The sequence below is a fragment of the Notothenia rossii genome (assembly GCF_949606895.1).
Source record: "Notothenia rossii genome assembly, chromosome: 4".
NCBI lineage: Eukaryota > Metazoa > Chordata > Actinopteri > Perciformes > Nototheniidae > Notothenia > Notothenia rossii.
Window position 1 is genome coordinate 16,802,690 of NC_136902.1, and position 16,479 is coordinate 16,819,168.

The 16,479-nt window shown below is 40.6% G+C and overlaps 1 protein-coding gene and 2 long non-coding RNA genes across 8 annotated transcripts; all 3 read right to left on the minus strand.

The window, feature by feature from the left end:
- Positions 1 to 216: 216 nt before the first annotated feature.
- On the minus strand, positions 217 to 3,939 carry asb14b (ankyrin repeat and SOCS box containing 14b). 5 transcript variants are annotated; one of them, XM_079673506.1, is made up of 10 exons: positions 3,226 to 3,938; positions 3,099 to 3,151; positions 2,883 to 3,014; positions 2,649 to 2,807; positions 2,313 to 2,558; positions 1,890 to 2,058; positions 1,703 to 1,800; positions 1,266 to 1,597; positions 978 to 1,131; positions 217 to 908 (listed from the first exon to the last, which is right to left on the minus strand). In XM_079673506.1, the coding sequence occupies exons 1-10, from the start codon at positions 3,348 to 3,350 to the stop codon at positions 733 to 735; spliced, it is 1,644 nt and encodes a 547-aa protein (XP_079529632.1). In that variant the 5' UTR covers positions 3,351 to 3,938; the 3' UTR covers positions 217 to 732. The 5 variants fall into 5 exon arrangements, with proteins under 5 accessions (XP_079529632.1, XP_079529634.1, XP_079529631.1 ...); XM_079673508.1 differs by having other exon boundaries at positions 217 to 799; positions 1,266 to 1,800; XM_079673505.1 differs by having other exon boundaries at positions 1,266 to 1,800; positions 3,226 to 3,937.
- Positions 3,940 to 10,023: 6,084 nt separating this feature from the next.
- LOC307034674 lies at positions 10,024 to 11,494 on the minus strand. The gene is made up of 2 exons (XR_013806964.1): positions 10,658 to 11,494; positions 10,024 to 10,486 (listed from the first exon to the last, which is right to left on the minus strand). It is a non-coding gene; the product is annotated as an uncharacterized lncRNA (long non-coding RNA).
- A 4-nt stretch (positions 11,495 to 11,498) lies between these two features.
- On the minus strand, positions 11,499 to 16,446 carry LOC307034675. 2 transcript variants are annotated; one of them, XR_013806965.1, is made up of 3 exons: positions 14,151 to 16,446; positions 11,753 to 11,844; positions 11,499 to 11,651 (listed from the first exon to the last, which is right to left on the minus strand). It is a non-coding gene; the product is annotated as an uncharacterized lncRNA (long non-coding RNA). The 2 variants fall into 2 exon arrangements; XR_013806966.1 differs by having other exon boundaries at positions 13,783 to 16,446.
- Positions 16,447 to 16,479: the final 33 nt, after the last annotated feature.

A 16,479-nucleotide genomic window follows, 5' to 3' on the forward strand; every position in this document is an offset into this window, starting at 1 on the left:
AATGATTCCCTTAATGTTTATAAATTAATTGAGATGGTTTTAGATGACAAATACACTAGCTTTAAACGATACCCAATATATACATTTTATATATTGGTATCGTTTGTGGGATTTGTTCATTTCATTTATAATATAAATGAAACCTATACAGAACAAATCCAACTTTTGTAATACCTTATTATACCACCAGATAATGACAAAGAGCCAGAGACAGACTCAAGAATCAAAAACATGTTTATATTACATTGTTAACACTTTTTTTATGCATACAGGTTTAATGCTTTAAAGCCATCTCACTTTTCGATTTTTTTGTTCTCATATTATAAAATGGTGATCTTATTGTTATAAGACTGATTGTGAAACAAAGATACATATATTCTCAAATTGTTTCTTTAGGACCCATTTAACCAGGTGAGTGGTAATAAAGGCTAGCGATAGAGGATAGCAAGTTTGAGTCCCACTGCAGTCAGCATGTCGTTGTGTCCCTGGGCAAGACACTTCACCCCAAATTGCTCCTGTGGGGATTGCCCACAGCATTGAGTATGTAAGTCGCTTTGGATAAAAGCGTCTAACAAGTAACATGTAATGTAAAAAGAAAGAATGCCAAAAACACTTACAGGTTTGTACAAATATTATTTCAATCATTAAAGAACATGAAAAACTTAAATAATGAACACTGATTGTCTTTGTCCCTTTATTCCAGTTGTATCTGTGGCAGCTAATGTGTTTTCACTATGGGTTCACCATGCTGCCTCTGCTGTATACATCAAACTCTTTGTAGCGTATGTAGTCTTTCAGCCTGGGAGGAAGAGGAAGATAGTTGATGAAAACTGGGGATCTCAAGCGCAGGTGACTGAGATGCTCCCTTATCCGCAACCGACACAGATGCTTCAGGCTTCGTGTATTACCTGAGTGTAAATCAAGTCAGTTAAATCAATGAATGCAAAAAAATGTAATTAATATCCTTCAGTTCTCACTTTGAATATGACAGATCTCCATCCACTGTTTCTGCTCCTTCAAAGTGTCCTTGAGTTGGGTGCAGAAGGAGACGTGGTCGGTGTAGTCCAGCATGATGCGCACCACCTGAGCAGATAAGTGCTTAAGCCAGGACACTGTTATCACCTCACAGAACTGGAAGGACAAACACAAAGACACACGTGGCAGTCAAAACAAAACCTTGACCTACTCCACTGATTCCCCTGCCAGTTTCTCCTTGTTCTTCAAATGTTAACAGCATTTTCTCTCACAGACTAGCTTCACCTCACCACCAGGTCTTTGATGATTGAGGTCGTCCAAGGAGCATAGTCATGGGAAGTGTCCCCATACGGACAGTCAAAGCAACGCTTGACATCATATCCATGGTTCAGAATCATCCTCAGCATGACCTCGTCTTTCAAGGCGTACTGCAGAGCTGAGGGGAAGTGAGTGGTGTTGACACGAGAGTAGTAATTTACATTCGCCCCGAACTTCAGCAATTGGTTGATCATTTCATAGTGGCCCTGTCTGAGAGCCAGCTGCAAACAATTGATAGGATCCTGGTTCACCATTGCCCCAGCCTCCAACAGCAGGCGGGTGCACTGAAGATCATTGTTGGACACTGCAAAATAGAGGGCAGACCTGCGCTCATCATCATAATTACAGCGCACACTTGTGTGAAGCATGAAGTTAGGATCGTAGTCAGCTTTGAGCAGTATTTCCACACATTGAGCATGTCCCCCAGCGGCTGCAGAATGGAGAGGACTCATCCCGCCTTCCTTTACAGCCTCCAGTTTAGTGACTGGGATGAGGCGCTCCAGTGCCCTGTTGGGGAATAATCCTAATGTCAGAACATGACAGGGGTTCAACCTCTATTTTGAAAGTAGGAAAGTTAGATGTAAGATATTCCTCACAGTATGTGTCCATGGTAGGCCACACGATGAATTGGCAGATGGCCACTGGAAAGAGGTTGGTTGGGATCTGCTCCATGGTCCAGCAGCAAGGAGATAATGTCAGGGTTTCCTGATGCCGCTGCATCAAACAAGACAGGGCCTGACTCTGATTCGCAACACACATTGGCTCCTACAAAATAGATAGAGATGCTGTTAGAATTTACATTTAACAGCCATTTTTCAGACCTGGAAAATATATGTCATTAATCTAAGAGGGTCAAACGCACAGTAATGTAATGTAGTAACTTTGGCCAGGATTGTCTCACCAAAATCACTCTGGTGTGAGTTACTCCCCTCTAGTTTACGAAAACAAAAGCGCTTTACTCTGAGCTTATCAGGTGAAATATTAAGCCCAAAGTGGAAGTTAAATCATTTTAACTATACCTTTTTGTAACAGGGCTTCCACCACATTCAGATGTCCATTTTGCGCAGCCAGAGCCAGAGGAGTTTTCTTTTTGATGTCACGGGCATTTGGGTCGGCACATGATTCAAGGAGCAAATGGACAAAGTTCTCCAGACCTAAAAAGGCTGACTCGTGCAGAGCGGTCCTGTTTAGAGGTCCTGTTTGGTCCACGTTGGCTCTGTAGCGAAGCAACAGTGTGGCCAAGTCGTACTGGTCATTCAGAATTGCTAAGAGGCAAAGAAGGTAGATATACAAATGGGCTAATATCTTTGGGTGGGTGCAAAATGAGATAAACTTTGCATTCAGATGTCAGATACCTGCCACTAATGGAGAGTCTTGCTCATCATTCTGGAGATCTGGGCTACTGGCGTTCTGCAACAGGAATGTAGCGTTGTCTCTGACTCCATGAACCACAGCCAGAAACAGTGGTGTCTCACCCTTCAGAGTACGACACTGTGCTGCACCTGGAGGTGATGCTGGAATATAAAACAACTAATAAACTTGCCTGAATAAAAAATCCAAAAGAGTATTACTTTTAGTAACATCACTACCTGAGAAGATAATCTCTAGTATCTTTTTATTCTCTTGTGCCGAAGCCTCATGCAGCGGGATCCATCCTCGTTCGTCAACTCTTGACAGAGCCTCTGGTTGCAATGCCAGTCTGTTAAGGGCATCTTCATCACCTAAACACGAGTACATTTTCTCAGAACTATGGCAAAATCTAATGAAAATGAGTTTGGACAGGTTTAAGAATTACATCAGCTCACCCTGCTTGATTGCTTTGAAAATCTCATCAGGGTCTTTACTGGGTTTCAGATCGCTGTTGAGAGAAATGTAAATGATGAAGAGATACTGTATAGAGAAATAGTGTTATTTAGGTGGTCGGAGATCAACCTTGGATTCAATCCTTTGAGTTTTCTATATTCAATCAGGCTTTGTTCAATTATACATTGCGTCGCCTCATCCTCATCCAAGTCGTCCTCCGATTGATAAAAGTCATCTTCTGTCTCTTTGTTCATCTGTAGGTCTAGAAAGGGTCAACGCACAAGGAACTGCGCTGGGGAGACAGCCATAAGGGAGACAATACTTTTAAATATGGCACCCGAAAACTCGAACACCACCTGCAGCCCTGAATACTGACAGGGAAAAGTTCACAAAAGCTCAGTGCAGTTAATCACAGGAGTTGCTGACATACTCATTCCCGTCGTTGAAGTAGATTTAAAAATGGGCTGACAGATACCAAAACAAAGATTTGGATTATAATGACTCCATGCACAGTCCTTTTTTGTCCTAGATTTTTGCATAGCAGCACTAACTTAACAGGCCATGTGAGATCAGATAATTTACAGAATACACCTCTCATGGTGATTGAATTACATGAATGGATATTCAAACTGCATGAATGATTGCAGTGAGCATGTACTTAATATTAATCTTAAATTATAAAAGGCAATTTAACAAGAAATACTTCAACAACAAAACATATTTTTACGAAATCCCAAATGCTATCAAGTTACCTGACACATTCAACAACATAACATGGAAGATTGATAGCCACATTTAAACATGTTGCCTACACAGCACACTCATCACCCTCATTTTTCACCATTTGCATTATTTATTTATTATCTGGTGTTTACCTTCAGTCAGATGGCTGTGCGCCTTCGTTGGCTTTCAAAACAGTATTGCCAGCAGGCTCCTCAGCACACACACACATGTTGCAGCTATTTATACATGTCCCACTATAAATATCAGATCACGGGGTCTTCACAGCCAGCCTCTAGCTTTGACCCACTGAGCCCTGCAACAACTGCCACCATGCAGCTCATGCATGTGCGCTCATAACATTATTGGGATAATAAAAAAATAAAGAGTAGGCTATTATTCACATATGCATGACTTAGTGTAAGTATATGTTTTCACCGTTTATTTTGTGATAATTGATAGCTAAAGGTTATGTCGTTGCTGTACTGTTTTGTGCTGGAACTCATGAACGCCTGTATAACAACGAGAGTGCAGCAGAGAGACATGAAGTATGGCCATATCAGCTCCTAAAGAGGCCAAAATCATAAAAATATAAGAAAGAAATATAACTCAAAGTGCCGCTGAGGCACCCGTCAGCGACTCTTACACATGGGTAAAAATCAAGGTCTGAGCAAAAGTCGTTTTAGTGCAATTTATTTATACACATATACAAGCTTTTTTCTTTGTTCTTGCCTGATGGTAAAAAATCATAGGCCTACCGGGTGCGCCGCCCACTACCACCTGTTTCCCAGATTTATAATGAGCAGGTCTCCCATCCCCCGGTGCCCAAAGGCTGCCTTTACAAAACAGAGGCATAGTACAACTTATTTGATAAACTTAAGAATTAAAAGGAAGATTTACTATAAACAAAAAAGATCAATAAAATAAATGGATAACTATTAAATAATATAAGCTCCTAGATATGGCTTAATCATTCCGGCCCCTAATTGTGATGCAAAAGCAAATAAATAAGAAAACATTCTATGGAGCCAGGTAACACCTTTAAATATGTTAAACTACGCAAAATATGAAATCCCATTTCTGTTTATCATACTAAATCTACTAATATGCATATATACATTCAACAAGTCATTTAAATTAGATCCCCCCCCCCCCCCCCAAAGTTCATGCTGCATCAGTGTCTTGTGGTATCACCACTCACTGTCCGTGAGGCAGGAGACAATAGGGAAAAGGGTATCAGTGTAGTTTGAAATAGAGAGGTTTGTGTATGGAAAGATGTAAGAAAGATAGTGTGCGTGTGTGCAGGGGATAAGGGGTAGGGCATTGGCTAGCTCTTGGCTCAGTTGGCTTCCAGGAGTAGACAGAGCTTACTAATGGGCCTTTGCAGGATGTTAGTCTTGGTCTGAACCAACACACTTCTGACCAGACCTTTGGGTCCAGGCAGGGTTTTAACCACATGGCCGAGGGGCCATGAGTTCCTTGGTGCTGTTTCATCGACGATGACCACAATATCGTTGGGTTGAAGATTCATTCTAGTGTTGACCCACTTTTGCCTTTGCTGCATGAGTGGGAGATATTCTTTAGCCCACCTCTGCCAGAAGAGGTCTGCAATGTATTGAACTTTCTCCATCTCTTTTTGGTGTAGAGGTCTTTGCAGAAGAGTCCAGGTGGTAAGAGTGGTGTGGTATGAGGGGTTCTAAATCATTAGGATTAGCTAACACAGTTGTGATTGGTCTGTCATTGAGAATAGATTTAACTTCACAAAAGGTTGTTTGTAGCATTTCATCATCCATGATCTGATGTTTAAGAACTGAAAAGAGTACTTTTTTCACCAGCCTGATCACTCTTTCCCACACTCCTCCAAAGTGTGCTCCTGATGGGGGATTGAACAGCCACCTGACTTGTTCAGAGAGCAGGGAATCCTTGATCCTTTTCTGATCAAGCTGGTTTAGAGCAGTCTCCAGTTCTTTCTGAGCGCCTACAAAGTTGGTCCCACGATCTGTTCTGATTTTTAGAATTGGTCCTCTTCGACATGAAAACCGCCTTATGGCGTTGATGCAGGAGTTAGTATCTAAGGTACTCGCCACCTCCAGATGAATAGCTCGACTCACAAGGCAGGTAAATATTACCCCCCCCCACCGCTTCACATGGCCTTGACCTCTTTTAACCACGATGTGTCCGAAATAGTCAACTCAACTCAACTTTATTTATTAAGCCCTTTTCAAAACAGCCGGAGCTGAAACAAAGTGCTGTACACGCCATAAAAAACAAAAACAAAACAACAATAAATAACAATATAAAAACAACAAAACCAATGAAGCATATAAAAACAAACAGAAACAGAGTCTCATGCTGGCTTAAAAGCCAAGGAATAAAAATGGGTTTTTAGGCGAGTTTTAAAAATGGACAGTGAAGGGGCTTGTCTAATGGTCAATGGGAGGCCATTCCACAGTTTGGGAGAAAGTCAATTCCCACATGAGAGAAAGGTGGAAGGTCTGGAGCCACACGATCTTCAGGTAGGTCAGCCATTTTTTGTTCTCCAACTCTAGCCTGCATGCGTCTACAAAAAACTCAAGCCTTTATTATTTTCCTTGCAGAAGAGTTGGCAGAGGGTAACCAGCATTTCTGGCCTAGTCTGGAGAGCATGGTTCCTCCCAGAGTGTCCGACCTGCTGATGAATATCGCGTAGAATCAGTTTGGATATGTGGGAGTTTTTTGGAAGGATTATCGGGTTTCTCAAATTTACTGGCATAGCAGATTTACTTATGCGTCCTCCAATCCGTAGGATACCTTCATCCAGAATCGGATCAACTTTGAGTAAGGGGCTGTCAGCTTTAACAGCTTTTCCTTTCCTTAGCAGCATCAGCTCAGATTCAAAGTAGCGCTCGTGTTCATAGTGAATGATGGATTTCTCTGCTTCCTCCAAATCCTTCACAGATAGTCCTTGTTGTCTTTCTGCAGTTTTGGAGCGGGTCACTGGTGCTTTAGCTCTTTTAGATTGAAGCAGTCGTTTGAGTTTCAACAACCAACCAACTGCTCTGTGGTTTTTTCCAAGAGGAGTAGTGTTCAATGAGGTTGGTGGTTGCACAGTTATTTATTTTCAAGCTGTTAACAGAGATGTCCTTTTTAATCTCTTGATCATTAAGGAGGATATGGCCAAGATCCTCTGGCACTTCGGGCCACCTGCCTTCCTCCTTTGAAAGGAAGTCAGGGCCATTCAACCATCTTGTGGACTCCAAGAATGGTTCAATATTCAATCCATGTGATGCAAAGTCTGCTTGATTGTCCTTGGAACTTACATGCCTCCATTGGCTTTCTTGGGACAAGTTGTGAATCACTGCTATCCTATTAGCAACATAGGTATGGAATATTTTTGTTTGGTTGTGGATGTATTTTAGTACTGATGTACCATCTGTCCAGAAGGTTGATTTCTGTAGTTTGATGTTTAGTTCCTTCTGTAACATCCTGTCAACTTTTACAGCAAGTGTAGCAGCTGCGAGCTCCAGGTTGCGGTCGGATAGTTTAAAAATCAGCTCCTAAGTTCTAACCCTGTCTCCTATTCCTTGACCTCTGAGTGAAACGTCACGGGGTTAAGGGATAGTGGATAGGAGAATTCAAAAGGACGTAGGAGAAGAGACTGCGGTACTTTAGAGAATCCAAATGAACTTTCACTATCCGACGTGTTTATGATGCGCCAGCGGACGTCATTGTGTGCGTCTGCTGCTGTGGGGAAACTATGGAAACTACAGTTTTCTATACAACGGACTACAACATGGATGTTTAATAAGAACGACGGACTCATCTAGAGACTCTGCACCGTGCTCTGATGCTGTTGCTTTATGCACAACAGAGAAACATATTCTTCATAACCAAAGTTGTAATTGAAATAAAAAAGGAAAGTGAAAGTTATGCTCGTCACCCTCTTCCTCCGGTCCACATCAATACAAATGATCCCAATACGTATGATTGTATGAAAATATCTTAAAATACAAATGTATTTATTATAAACGTTAGTCCTTAACATCTATCACTCTGTATATCACCATTCAAACATCTTTTAAAAGTTGAACAAACCCCACACCGCTCAGTGAAATGTTGACTTTATTTGACAATTTCCCATCCACACTTACAAATGCAGAGTCCTATAAGGATTTGCTTGGCCTTGAGGATGAATGGTGAAGGGAAACCGAGGGGGTCGTAAATAGAACCGACAATAGAAATAACTGTTCTTCTTGTAGGAACTATGTTTGATGGCAGCAGTGAAGGTAAAAGTATCTCACGATATTCCACTGGATGCCTAGAACTATTTCTAGAGGTGTTTTTTCTTTGTCCAGATCTAGTTGCTCAACTGGCTTAGCTCTGTGCACTTCAGGGATGGTTCTAAGCACGTCTTGGCTGTTACTCACCCATTTGGTAAGAGTAAATCCTCCTTCGGCACATGCCTTCATTAGATCCTTGGTAAGTTCGATAGCTTGAGTTGTAGAAGCCACAGATTTGATCATCCACATAAAAGCTGCGCTGAATGGTTTCCAGAACTTCCATGCTGTATTTACTGGTATTGTCTCTTGACACTTGTTGCAAGGCAAAGCTGGCTATGCTTGGGGATGATACTGCACCAAAGAGATGCACATTCATCCGATAGACCTCTAGTGGTTTGCTGTTGTCTCCTTGAGGCCACCACAAAAACCTGAGATAGTCACGGTGGTCTTCCTGTACTTGTACCCGATAGTACATGGTCAGCCATGATTGCAATTTTTTCCTGACGGAAACGAAGCAAGACGCCTAGAAGGGGATTAGTCAAGTCCGGACCTTGGAGGAGTTCAGCATTAAGGGACTTTCCTTTAAATGAAGATGAACAGTCAAATACAACCCAGAGTTTCTTCTTTCTTTTATGGTAAACCCCATGATGCGGTATGTACCAGAGCCTGCCGTCTGATCTTTGAAGTTGATCTTGTGAAACTTCTTCGGCATAGCCCTTTTCCAGTACCTTTGCCATGAAGGCTTTATATTCTTCAGCGTAAACTGAATCCCTCTTAAATTTCCCAGCAAGGTTGGTTTTGCGATGTAGTGCCATGTTGTAATTGTTAGGCAGGGCCAAGTCCTTATCACGGAAGGGTAAAGGTAAGTGGTAATGTCCGTTTTTGATGATTGAACTTTCAGCCAGGTCCATGAATTTCCTGTCCTCACATGACATCTCTCTTTTTTCCTCATATTCCTTTTCAGGGAAATCCTGGTTGTACTGTGAGACTAGCTGGTCCCTCAGATTATCCAGTGAAATTCTATTGACGGTTGCTGACATTGTTTCAGAAGTATCCATAGCAGTGTGAGATTTGAGGGGCCCATTGACCACCCATCCAAACATTGTCTTCACTGCATATGGTCCATTACCCTGACTGTGGATTATATCCCAGGGTTCCAAGGCTTTGGGAACATTCATCCCTGTCAGTATTTCAATGTCTGCATCAATTTCCTTGATTTGGATCTGACTAAGATGAGGCAATTTTTCAAGATCGGATTGTGTGAGAAGGTTTTCCTTCGAGACAGGAATCTTAGTTTGTGTGTACACTTCAGACAAGTTGATAAATTGTCCTCCATCTAGGTTTCCCATTTCCAGTCCTGTGATTTCATAGCTTTTTGCATTCCCTTTTTGTCCCATTGTGCGGAGTATAAGTTCAGTCTTTCGTCCTTTAGTATTCAGTTGGTTCATTAGGTTTTCAGTACAGAATGTGGCCGTGCTCCCAGGGTCAAGAAAGGCGTACACTGTAACAAATTTTCCAGTCAAATAACAGTAAAGTGCTGGCAGCACAGACGCCTGTACTTTACTGTAATACTACAGTACTCATACTGTGAAATGACTTTACAGCCTCTTACTGTAAAAATAAAACAGTATACTGCTGTATTTTTTCAATTAACAGTAAAATACTGGAGGCAGAGACGCCAGCAATATACTGAAATTATACAGTATTCATACTGTTGAACAATTTCAGTTTATTAATGTAAAAAATGTAATAATTCACAGTAACATTCTGGTTAGGGGTTGCCAGTAGATTGATTGATAATACAACAACTCAATTTAGCTGTTTAGAATATCTAAAAAGTCATTATTAATTAAATTAACATTAAATATCTATTGTTTCTGCTACATACATCTGCTTAAAATATGCATTGTTATGAAAATTATGCAAAATAAGTAATAAACAATTTGGAAAGGATTTAATGCAAACACTTTTATTTAAATTGGCAGTGTAAACATAAATACCACTACTGTAAAAAGAAAAAACATCAGTAAGAACATTTTTGAACAAATGCATTATAAGCAACATTTAGAAAACAAACGGTACTATTAAGAACATTTTAAAAATGTGCATTAAGACCAATTTGAAAATATATGTCACGAGTGAGCCCTCTATGTAATGGCCCACTTGCTGGCACCCAGTTCTTTAATCCCCCAATCAACCCACACACACGAGGAGCAGGCAGATATCAGGTAACACAATAATCTTTATTATAATCTAAGTTCATGGACAGTAATATGAGGTAGGTGCATGCTTAACTTCAAGAAGATTCTGGGTGGGTGTGGACCGTTCTGATACAAAGAGGAATCTTCTGGTTCAGGTAAGGATGACCAACCCCTTGCTGGTCCTTGTTCCTCTCCTTACCAGTGTTGCCACTGTAAAACAGCAACAAACTAAATAATTAATCAAAAATAACTCTAGAATCGGGAATGTACAATAACAATGCTTATAAAGCTGGTAATACCAAAGTGTCTAGTGGCATAATGTGGCAACGTCAGTCTGTCAAAACAACACATGGAGTGAGAGACGAGAGAGAGCTCACTGACCTACAGTATATGAAGTCCCATTCAAAGTCAAGGAGGTTCTTCAGTAGTGTGGAGACGTGTGTGTTGACTGTGGCAGACTGCTTCTGGACGATCACAGCAGTCTTCTTGGCGACAACCCTGCCCCGGATGGCCTTTGTTCCTCTCTCTGGGTTGATACCAATGAAGCGCCAGAAATCAGAAATGTTTTAAGATCAGAGACTGAATGGAAAACTATTAGGAACACTTTGTTTTCTTAAAGGGGTAGTTTGGTTTTTATTCCATAATGTGATATGAGTTACTAACCGGTACTGACATGAGGTATTTAGTGTAATTCCGCTGCTTGATTTTTCCTATCAGACCCTTCTATATCTTGGAACTATTTCATACGTTGAAAATTGCCAGTGTATTACTACGCACTGGAGCCAGTTCACATATTACGCCTCTATTCAAGATTATTGGCGGCTTGATATGGGAATCGGCTCCACTGAATAGTAATACACATAATTAACAAAGAAAATAATTTCAACATATAGAGAGTTCAAGCAGCAGAATTACTATGTTGTATTCTCGTGTGAATGGTTCATGTTTTTTTTTGTTGAGGCTTGACATTTTTTTGTTTACCTGACCCCATGTTCTGCATTTTTGCCTAACAATTGACCAGCCGGCAGGGACATTTCTGACTGCCTGCCTGAGTTAATGTCTGTGCCAATAGCGGTAAGTAACTAATACCAGCATCTTATAGTGGAAAAAAATCCAAACTATCCCTTTAAGTGAGCAAAGTAATGATTTGTGGTTATTCAGGTTTCAAAGATTTTAAAAATTGTAAATAAAAAAGATAATGATTAGAAATGAAAGGAGTCTTACTCTTCCTGATACTGCAGGTTGAATATATAGTAGATCGCAAAGACAGCAACAAGTCCCGTCAAAAAGGTTGGTGTGATGACCTCAGATATGACACTGCCCTCAAGGGTGATCATCCATTGTCCAGTAGATACTTGCCCGGTTCCACCTGAAACTTAAAGTAATAGCAACATCAGAATGCATATCACCTTCCTAAAAATCTGTAAACTCAAAGAACAATCTGATATATAATATGTCTATCAATGAAATGCATACCAAGCAGTATCAGACGAGGACTTGCAGGTAGAGTGAGTGTTGTCTCAACGTCAGCTGCGGTGGCAGACACCGGTAGAGAACAGACAAAGACACTAAGCAAATGCATAATGAAATATTATGCATTCATGTGGATTAGGCTAAAATATGTCAACAAGAAGCCCAGTATAATTAATTACTGGCTGCTTTTCTGTACCACCTGTATCAATATTCGTGCTGAAATTTATAATAAACCAAGTTGGCTATGAAATCAACATTGAAATAAATCAATAAACACTAACACACATTAACATCAGCTTGCTCTCCTCTCAAAACCACCGTTCTACTTATCCCAACTCCATTCCAACCGTCAAGTTTGTTTAGTGTTTTTTCGTCGCATTTGCAGCTATCAACAAGGGGCAAATATATCAGCTAGCTAGCAACAACCGCTAGGCTGCCAACACTCACGCATTGAGCGTGAGAGTCACGCAATCAACCCATATCTCACGCCACACTTGCCTTTCCTCACGCTAAGTTTTCGTCCAAAATAAATGTATATAAATATAAAAATAAAGTGAAGGAACTGCAAACCGAGCGGTCTACTAAATGAGACGGTCTTCTGGCTTAGTTCAGTAAAGTTGGAACGATATTGGGAGATTCTGATTTCACTGATCAATAACTCATGAACAAAACGTTATTCAGACACAAATGACGTCTCCTAAGTACCGTGGTAAGGTTGACAACGAACTACAATCACATTTTGATCCCAAAAAAAAGCACCGTCCTCCGAGCTGGACACGTTACATTGGTCTCAATCCGCAGCCGGAGAAGAAACGAGTGCTCAGGGACCGTCTGCAAGGTGCAACTCCGAAAAAAGAGAATACAATAATATTCAAATCACTATTATACAGCTTATTACTACCAAACTCACACATCAATAGACTGTGTCATACTACAGCAAGGTGTTTGGAAGAATATGCTTTTGAATAATTTTGGGGAATATTTATAATGTAAATCTTCAATAAATATGGCATCATCTTAAATAACTTTATTATACAGTATATTTCTACCAAACTCACTATTTGCATTGTTGTTGTTAGTTAGCTAGCTGCGCTAACTGATATTAGAAGCTGTTTCTCAAACAAGGAGAGGGAGAGCTCTGTCCTGTCAGACTGAGAGATAACTACAGCTCAGTGAGGTAAGGGACTCTCGTTTTAGATAGTTAACTTTAGTCTAGTTATCTCAGCGGGTCTCAAACGTTTTGGTCACCATTTATGAGAATAAATGAAAAACAGTTATGAAATACTATATTACAGTAAAACAAGAATACAGTTTAGAAGGTGAGTGATTTGTAAAATATCCATAAAGAAAAAGAAAATCTGTTTAGAGTTCTGTTTCATATGGGTGTTGAGAGATGTACCCCTAGATCTCTTAATGTTGCTCTCAAAATGCACCAGATTGATGCATTTAACTTCAATATTTAAAAAAGAAATCTTCCCGGGGGGAGCATGCCCCCGGACCCCCCTAGAGGAGGTGAGGACCCCCCCCCCACTTATAAAATAGCACTTTACCTCTGCTTACACCTATATGCCATTTTATATGCTGTAAGCTGATTATCGAGCCTTCATTGTAAGAGTCGCGGGTACACTGTGTATGTGCGTGTTCCACTGTGGTGCCCGGTACATTCATGGGAAACCCTAGTTTGTACATGTTCAATACATTTGTAACACTGCACATGAAAGTTTCTTTTTTCGGTTCACCAAAAAATAAAATCTCACTCCAAACTGAACTCAAATGTTGGCAGTCCTTAAGAAAATCCACAGATGATCCAAAACGGTTAGCATTTGATAAAACATGATGAATCTGAAATGCAAGGAAATATACATGTTTGAGCTATTGAAAGAGGCCTCATAAGTGACATTTTAAAATCACACACTCCCTAGCTAACTTTAGACAGCTGGCTGGCTGAGCATCAGTTGGATTTTAAACATGTTTTGAAGTAATGCTAGAATTAATAATATAGCCTACTGGAAAATAAGATGGTTTTTAATCACCGTCGAATTTGTAGATGCACAACCTGATCGATGCAGGACTTCTTGTTGATCCGCACATGTCCTCCGAAATGCGTCCTTCTCGGGAAAAGCGGCTCTCCTAATGACGTTTCTTATCCAGCCCCAATATTACCGCCAATTTCCAAAAAATACTGTTTAGGGTCCCTGTGCTGCTGCTTCACATTGGCCAGCCCACAATGCATTGCTAACTATGTAGTTAGCAATACAAAACCTTATTACATGAATACAGTAGATTAGTGTTGAAAATTGGCTGTAAATTAACAGCAATTGCTTACACTGTAGGTTTGAATACTTGATTCCTTTTGCTGCTTTAACTTGCACCGGAACAATAGCAAGGGCACAATCCTCACCAGCCCCTGTTGACTGATCAGCTGATACTTTCGCACTGTTGATGGACGCTCGCTTTGGTTCTGTTCTACTGTTTTGCAGGGTGACTGGCTTTGAATTTAAATCATCAATATGCAGCAGTGTTGGATGTTTCCTTTGGAATGTTAAACAGTTTAGCTTGAATTTAGAGTCTTTGCTCATGTGACCCTTCTTAAGGCAACCAAAACAGTAAAAATGTGTCTTTTAGTGGGATTTGAGTCTTTAATTTCTCCAAACACTGGGTGCAATAATATGTCAGAATGCTTTTCGGTGAATTCGACCAGATGTTTGAGTTTGAATCTAGCTCTGATATTTTTCTTTTGAAATTCATACGCTGTTGTGCGCCATCTTTCCCTGAGCTTATATGGTAGCTTGGATACAGTTAGTCTTAAAGTTGATGTGACATCTAGCTCATCCATGTACTCCAAGTCCTGCATGGCATTAAGGCATTCTCTTAGGTAATGAGTAGTAGTAGTAGTAGTAGTAGTATGAGGTAGTGAGTAGGCATGAAGAGATTTTCCATCATCTGGCTTGATAGCTGTCCAGTTGAGTGCCTTATCCAGATAAGCATTTTCATAATGTCTCTTTAAAAGTTGCATGGCCTCTGAATATCCTCTTTGTGCATCCATGTGAAGACAGCTACGGGCCAGATCTCTGGCTTGACCTGATGTAAACTGTTCAAGAAAGTAGAGCATGTCCTGGTAGTTAGGCTACTATAGTTTTTTCTTCAATTAGGTATCTGAATGCAGGCATGAAAGGTTGATAAGAGAGTGGGTCACCATTAAACACAGGCACCTCTCTCTTAAGTAGCAAGGATAGATTTTGTTGCATTATCATGAGATCAGCTATGTCCTTTTGTCTCTGTGCCAGTGTGTTGAGGTTTTCCTGAGTGAAAGGGTCGATTGCAGGATTTTCCAGTTGTGGGCTTGATGCACATTTTGCTTGCCAAGATATTTTATGGAAATCCACAATTGTTCTATGTAGTGGAGTTTTAGGTACAGCAGCTACTTCAATACATTCCAAGACACGTCTGAATACGTTTGCTCATTGTCCAGTTTACCTTCTTCATAAGCATTCATAGCATCCCCAAGATGATCATCCTCATTTAGGCTGAGAAGTAGCCTACCCTCATTTTGGCATAGCTGCAGCAATCTGCGATTCCATCTCCACCTTTTCCATTTTTGATTTGAGAATTGTTTCCTCCAGTCGCAGTGCATGCACGTCCTTTAAAGCAGCAGACTTAGCCTCCAGAGCTGTCCTTTCTGCTGATGCTAACTTAGCAGCAGATGAGGCCCTTGATGTTGTAGTCCTTTTTGGAGGCATTGGAGATACTGTCAAATGGATCAACTTGTAGTTGTGCAATACGTTCTCTTCTCCATGCTTTAACTTCCTTTGCAAAGTAATTAAAGTTCATAATTCTGGGTTCATACCAGTCTGTTACATCAATGTCCTTTTCCTCTTCAGATAAGAGTTTCTGGAGAGAATGATGCACTTTATTGAATTCATCCATAGCAGTTTTAAACATATCCATACAATCATCAACATTTCCACCGTCAGTGAGTAGGGCTTTAGTTTCATTTAGTTGTCTTGTGCACACTCAGAGCTCCCCTCTGCGTGTGGCCGTGAGGGATTTTAAAAGATCCTCTGCCGCCATGACAGTTTTAGGTTCAGTCATTTTTACTTGAGAGTTGCTTTTAATTGTATTACATTCCTTTGATCAGATTGCGTCTGCGTTAATCCTTAACGTAAAACTGGCTTGCACAGACGTCCTTATTAATTATTCCATCCATAACATTTGACACGTTTGGCTCATATGCGTACTGTATACATCCATTAATGAAATCACAACAAGCATGACTCATTCATTTATTCTTTTTGTTTACTCACGAGTCCCACGCGCACTGCCTCGCGGACAAACATTTCCAAAACGAGGCCGGCTTCTGTCTTCCTCTATTTTGTCTTTCCAAGCGACTCACGGAAGTTTCAATATGGACATCATTTTATCCTTCTTTGCAGCAGGCCATCCACAGAAAAAGGGTTTCCAAAAAATAGTATCCATTCATGTGGCTGGTTTTTCCACTATAAAGCGGCCAAAAATCATACAAATATAAGAAAGAAATAACTCAAAGCAAAGTGCCGCTGAGGCACCCGTCAGCAAATCTTACGCATGGGTACAAATCAAGCTCCGAGTAAAAGTCGTTTTAGTGCAATTTATTATACACACACAAGCATTTTTCTTCGTTCTTACCCGATGGTAAAAAAAAACATAGGCCTACCGGGTGCGCCGCCCACTACCACCTGTTTCCCAGATTT

Excerpts from the sequence above, each read along its gene's own strand:
- asb14b (XM_079673505.1), bottom strand. The coding sequence starts at position 3,350 with ATGAACAAAGAGACAGAAGATGACTTTTATCAATCGGAGGACGACTTG. Across the intron at positions 3,152-3,225 it reads CTCAAAGGATTGAATCCAAG|CGATCTGAAACCCAGTAAAG; the intron begins GTTGATCTCCGA and ends TTCTCTCAACAG. Across the intron at positions 909-977 it reads GGAGATCTGTCATATTCAAA|GTAATACACGAAGCCTGAAG; the intron begins GTGAGAACTGAA and ends ATTTACACTCAG.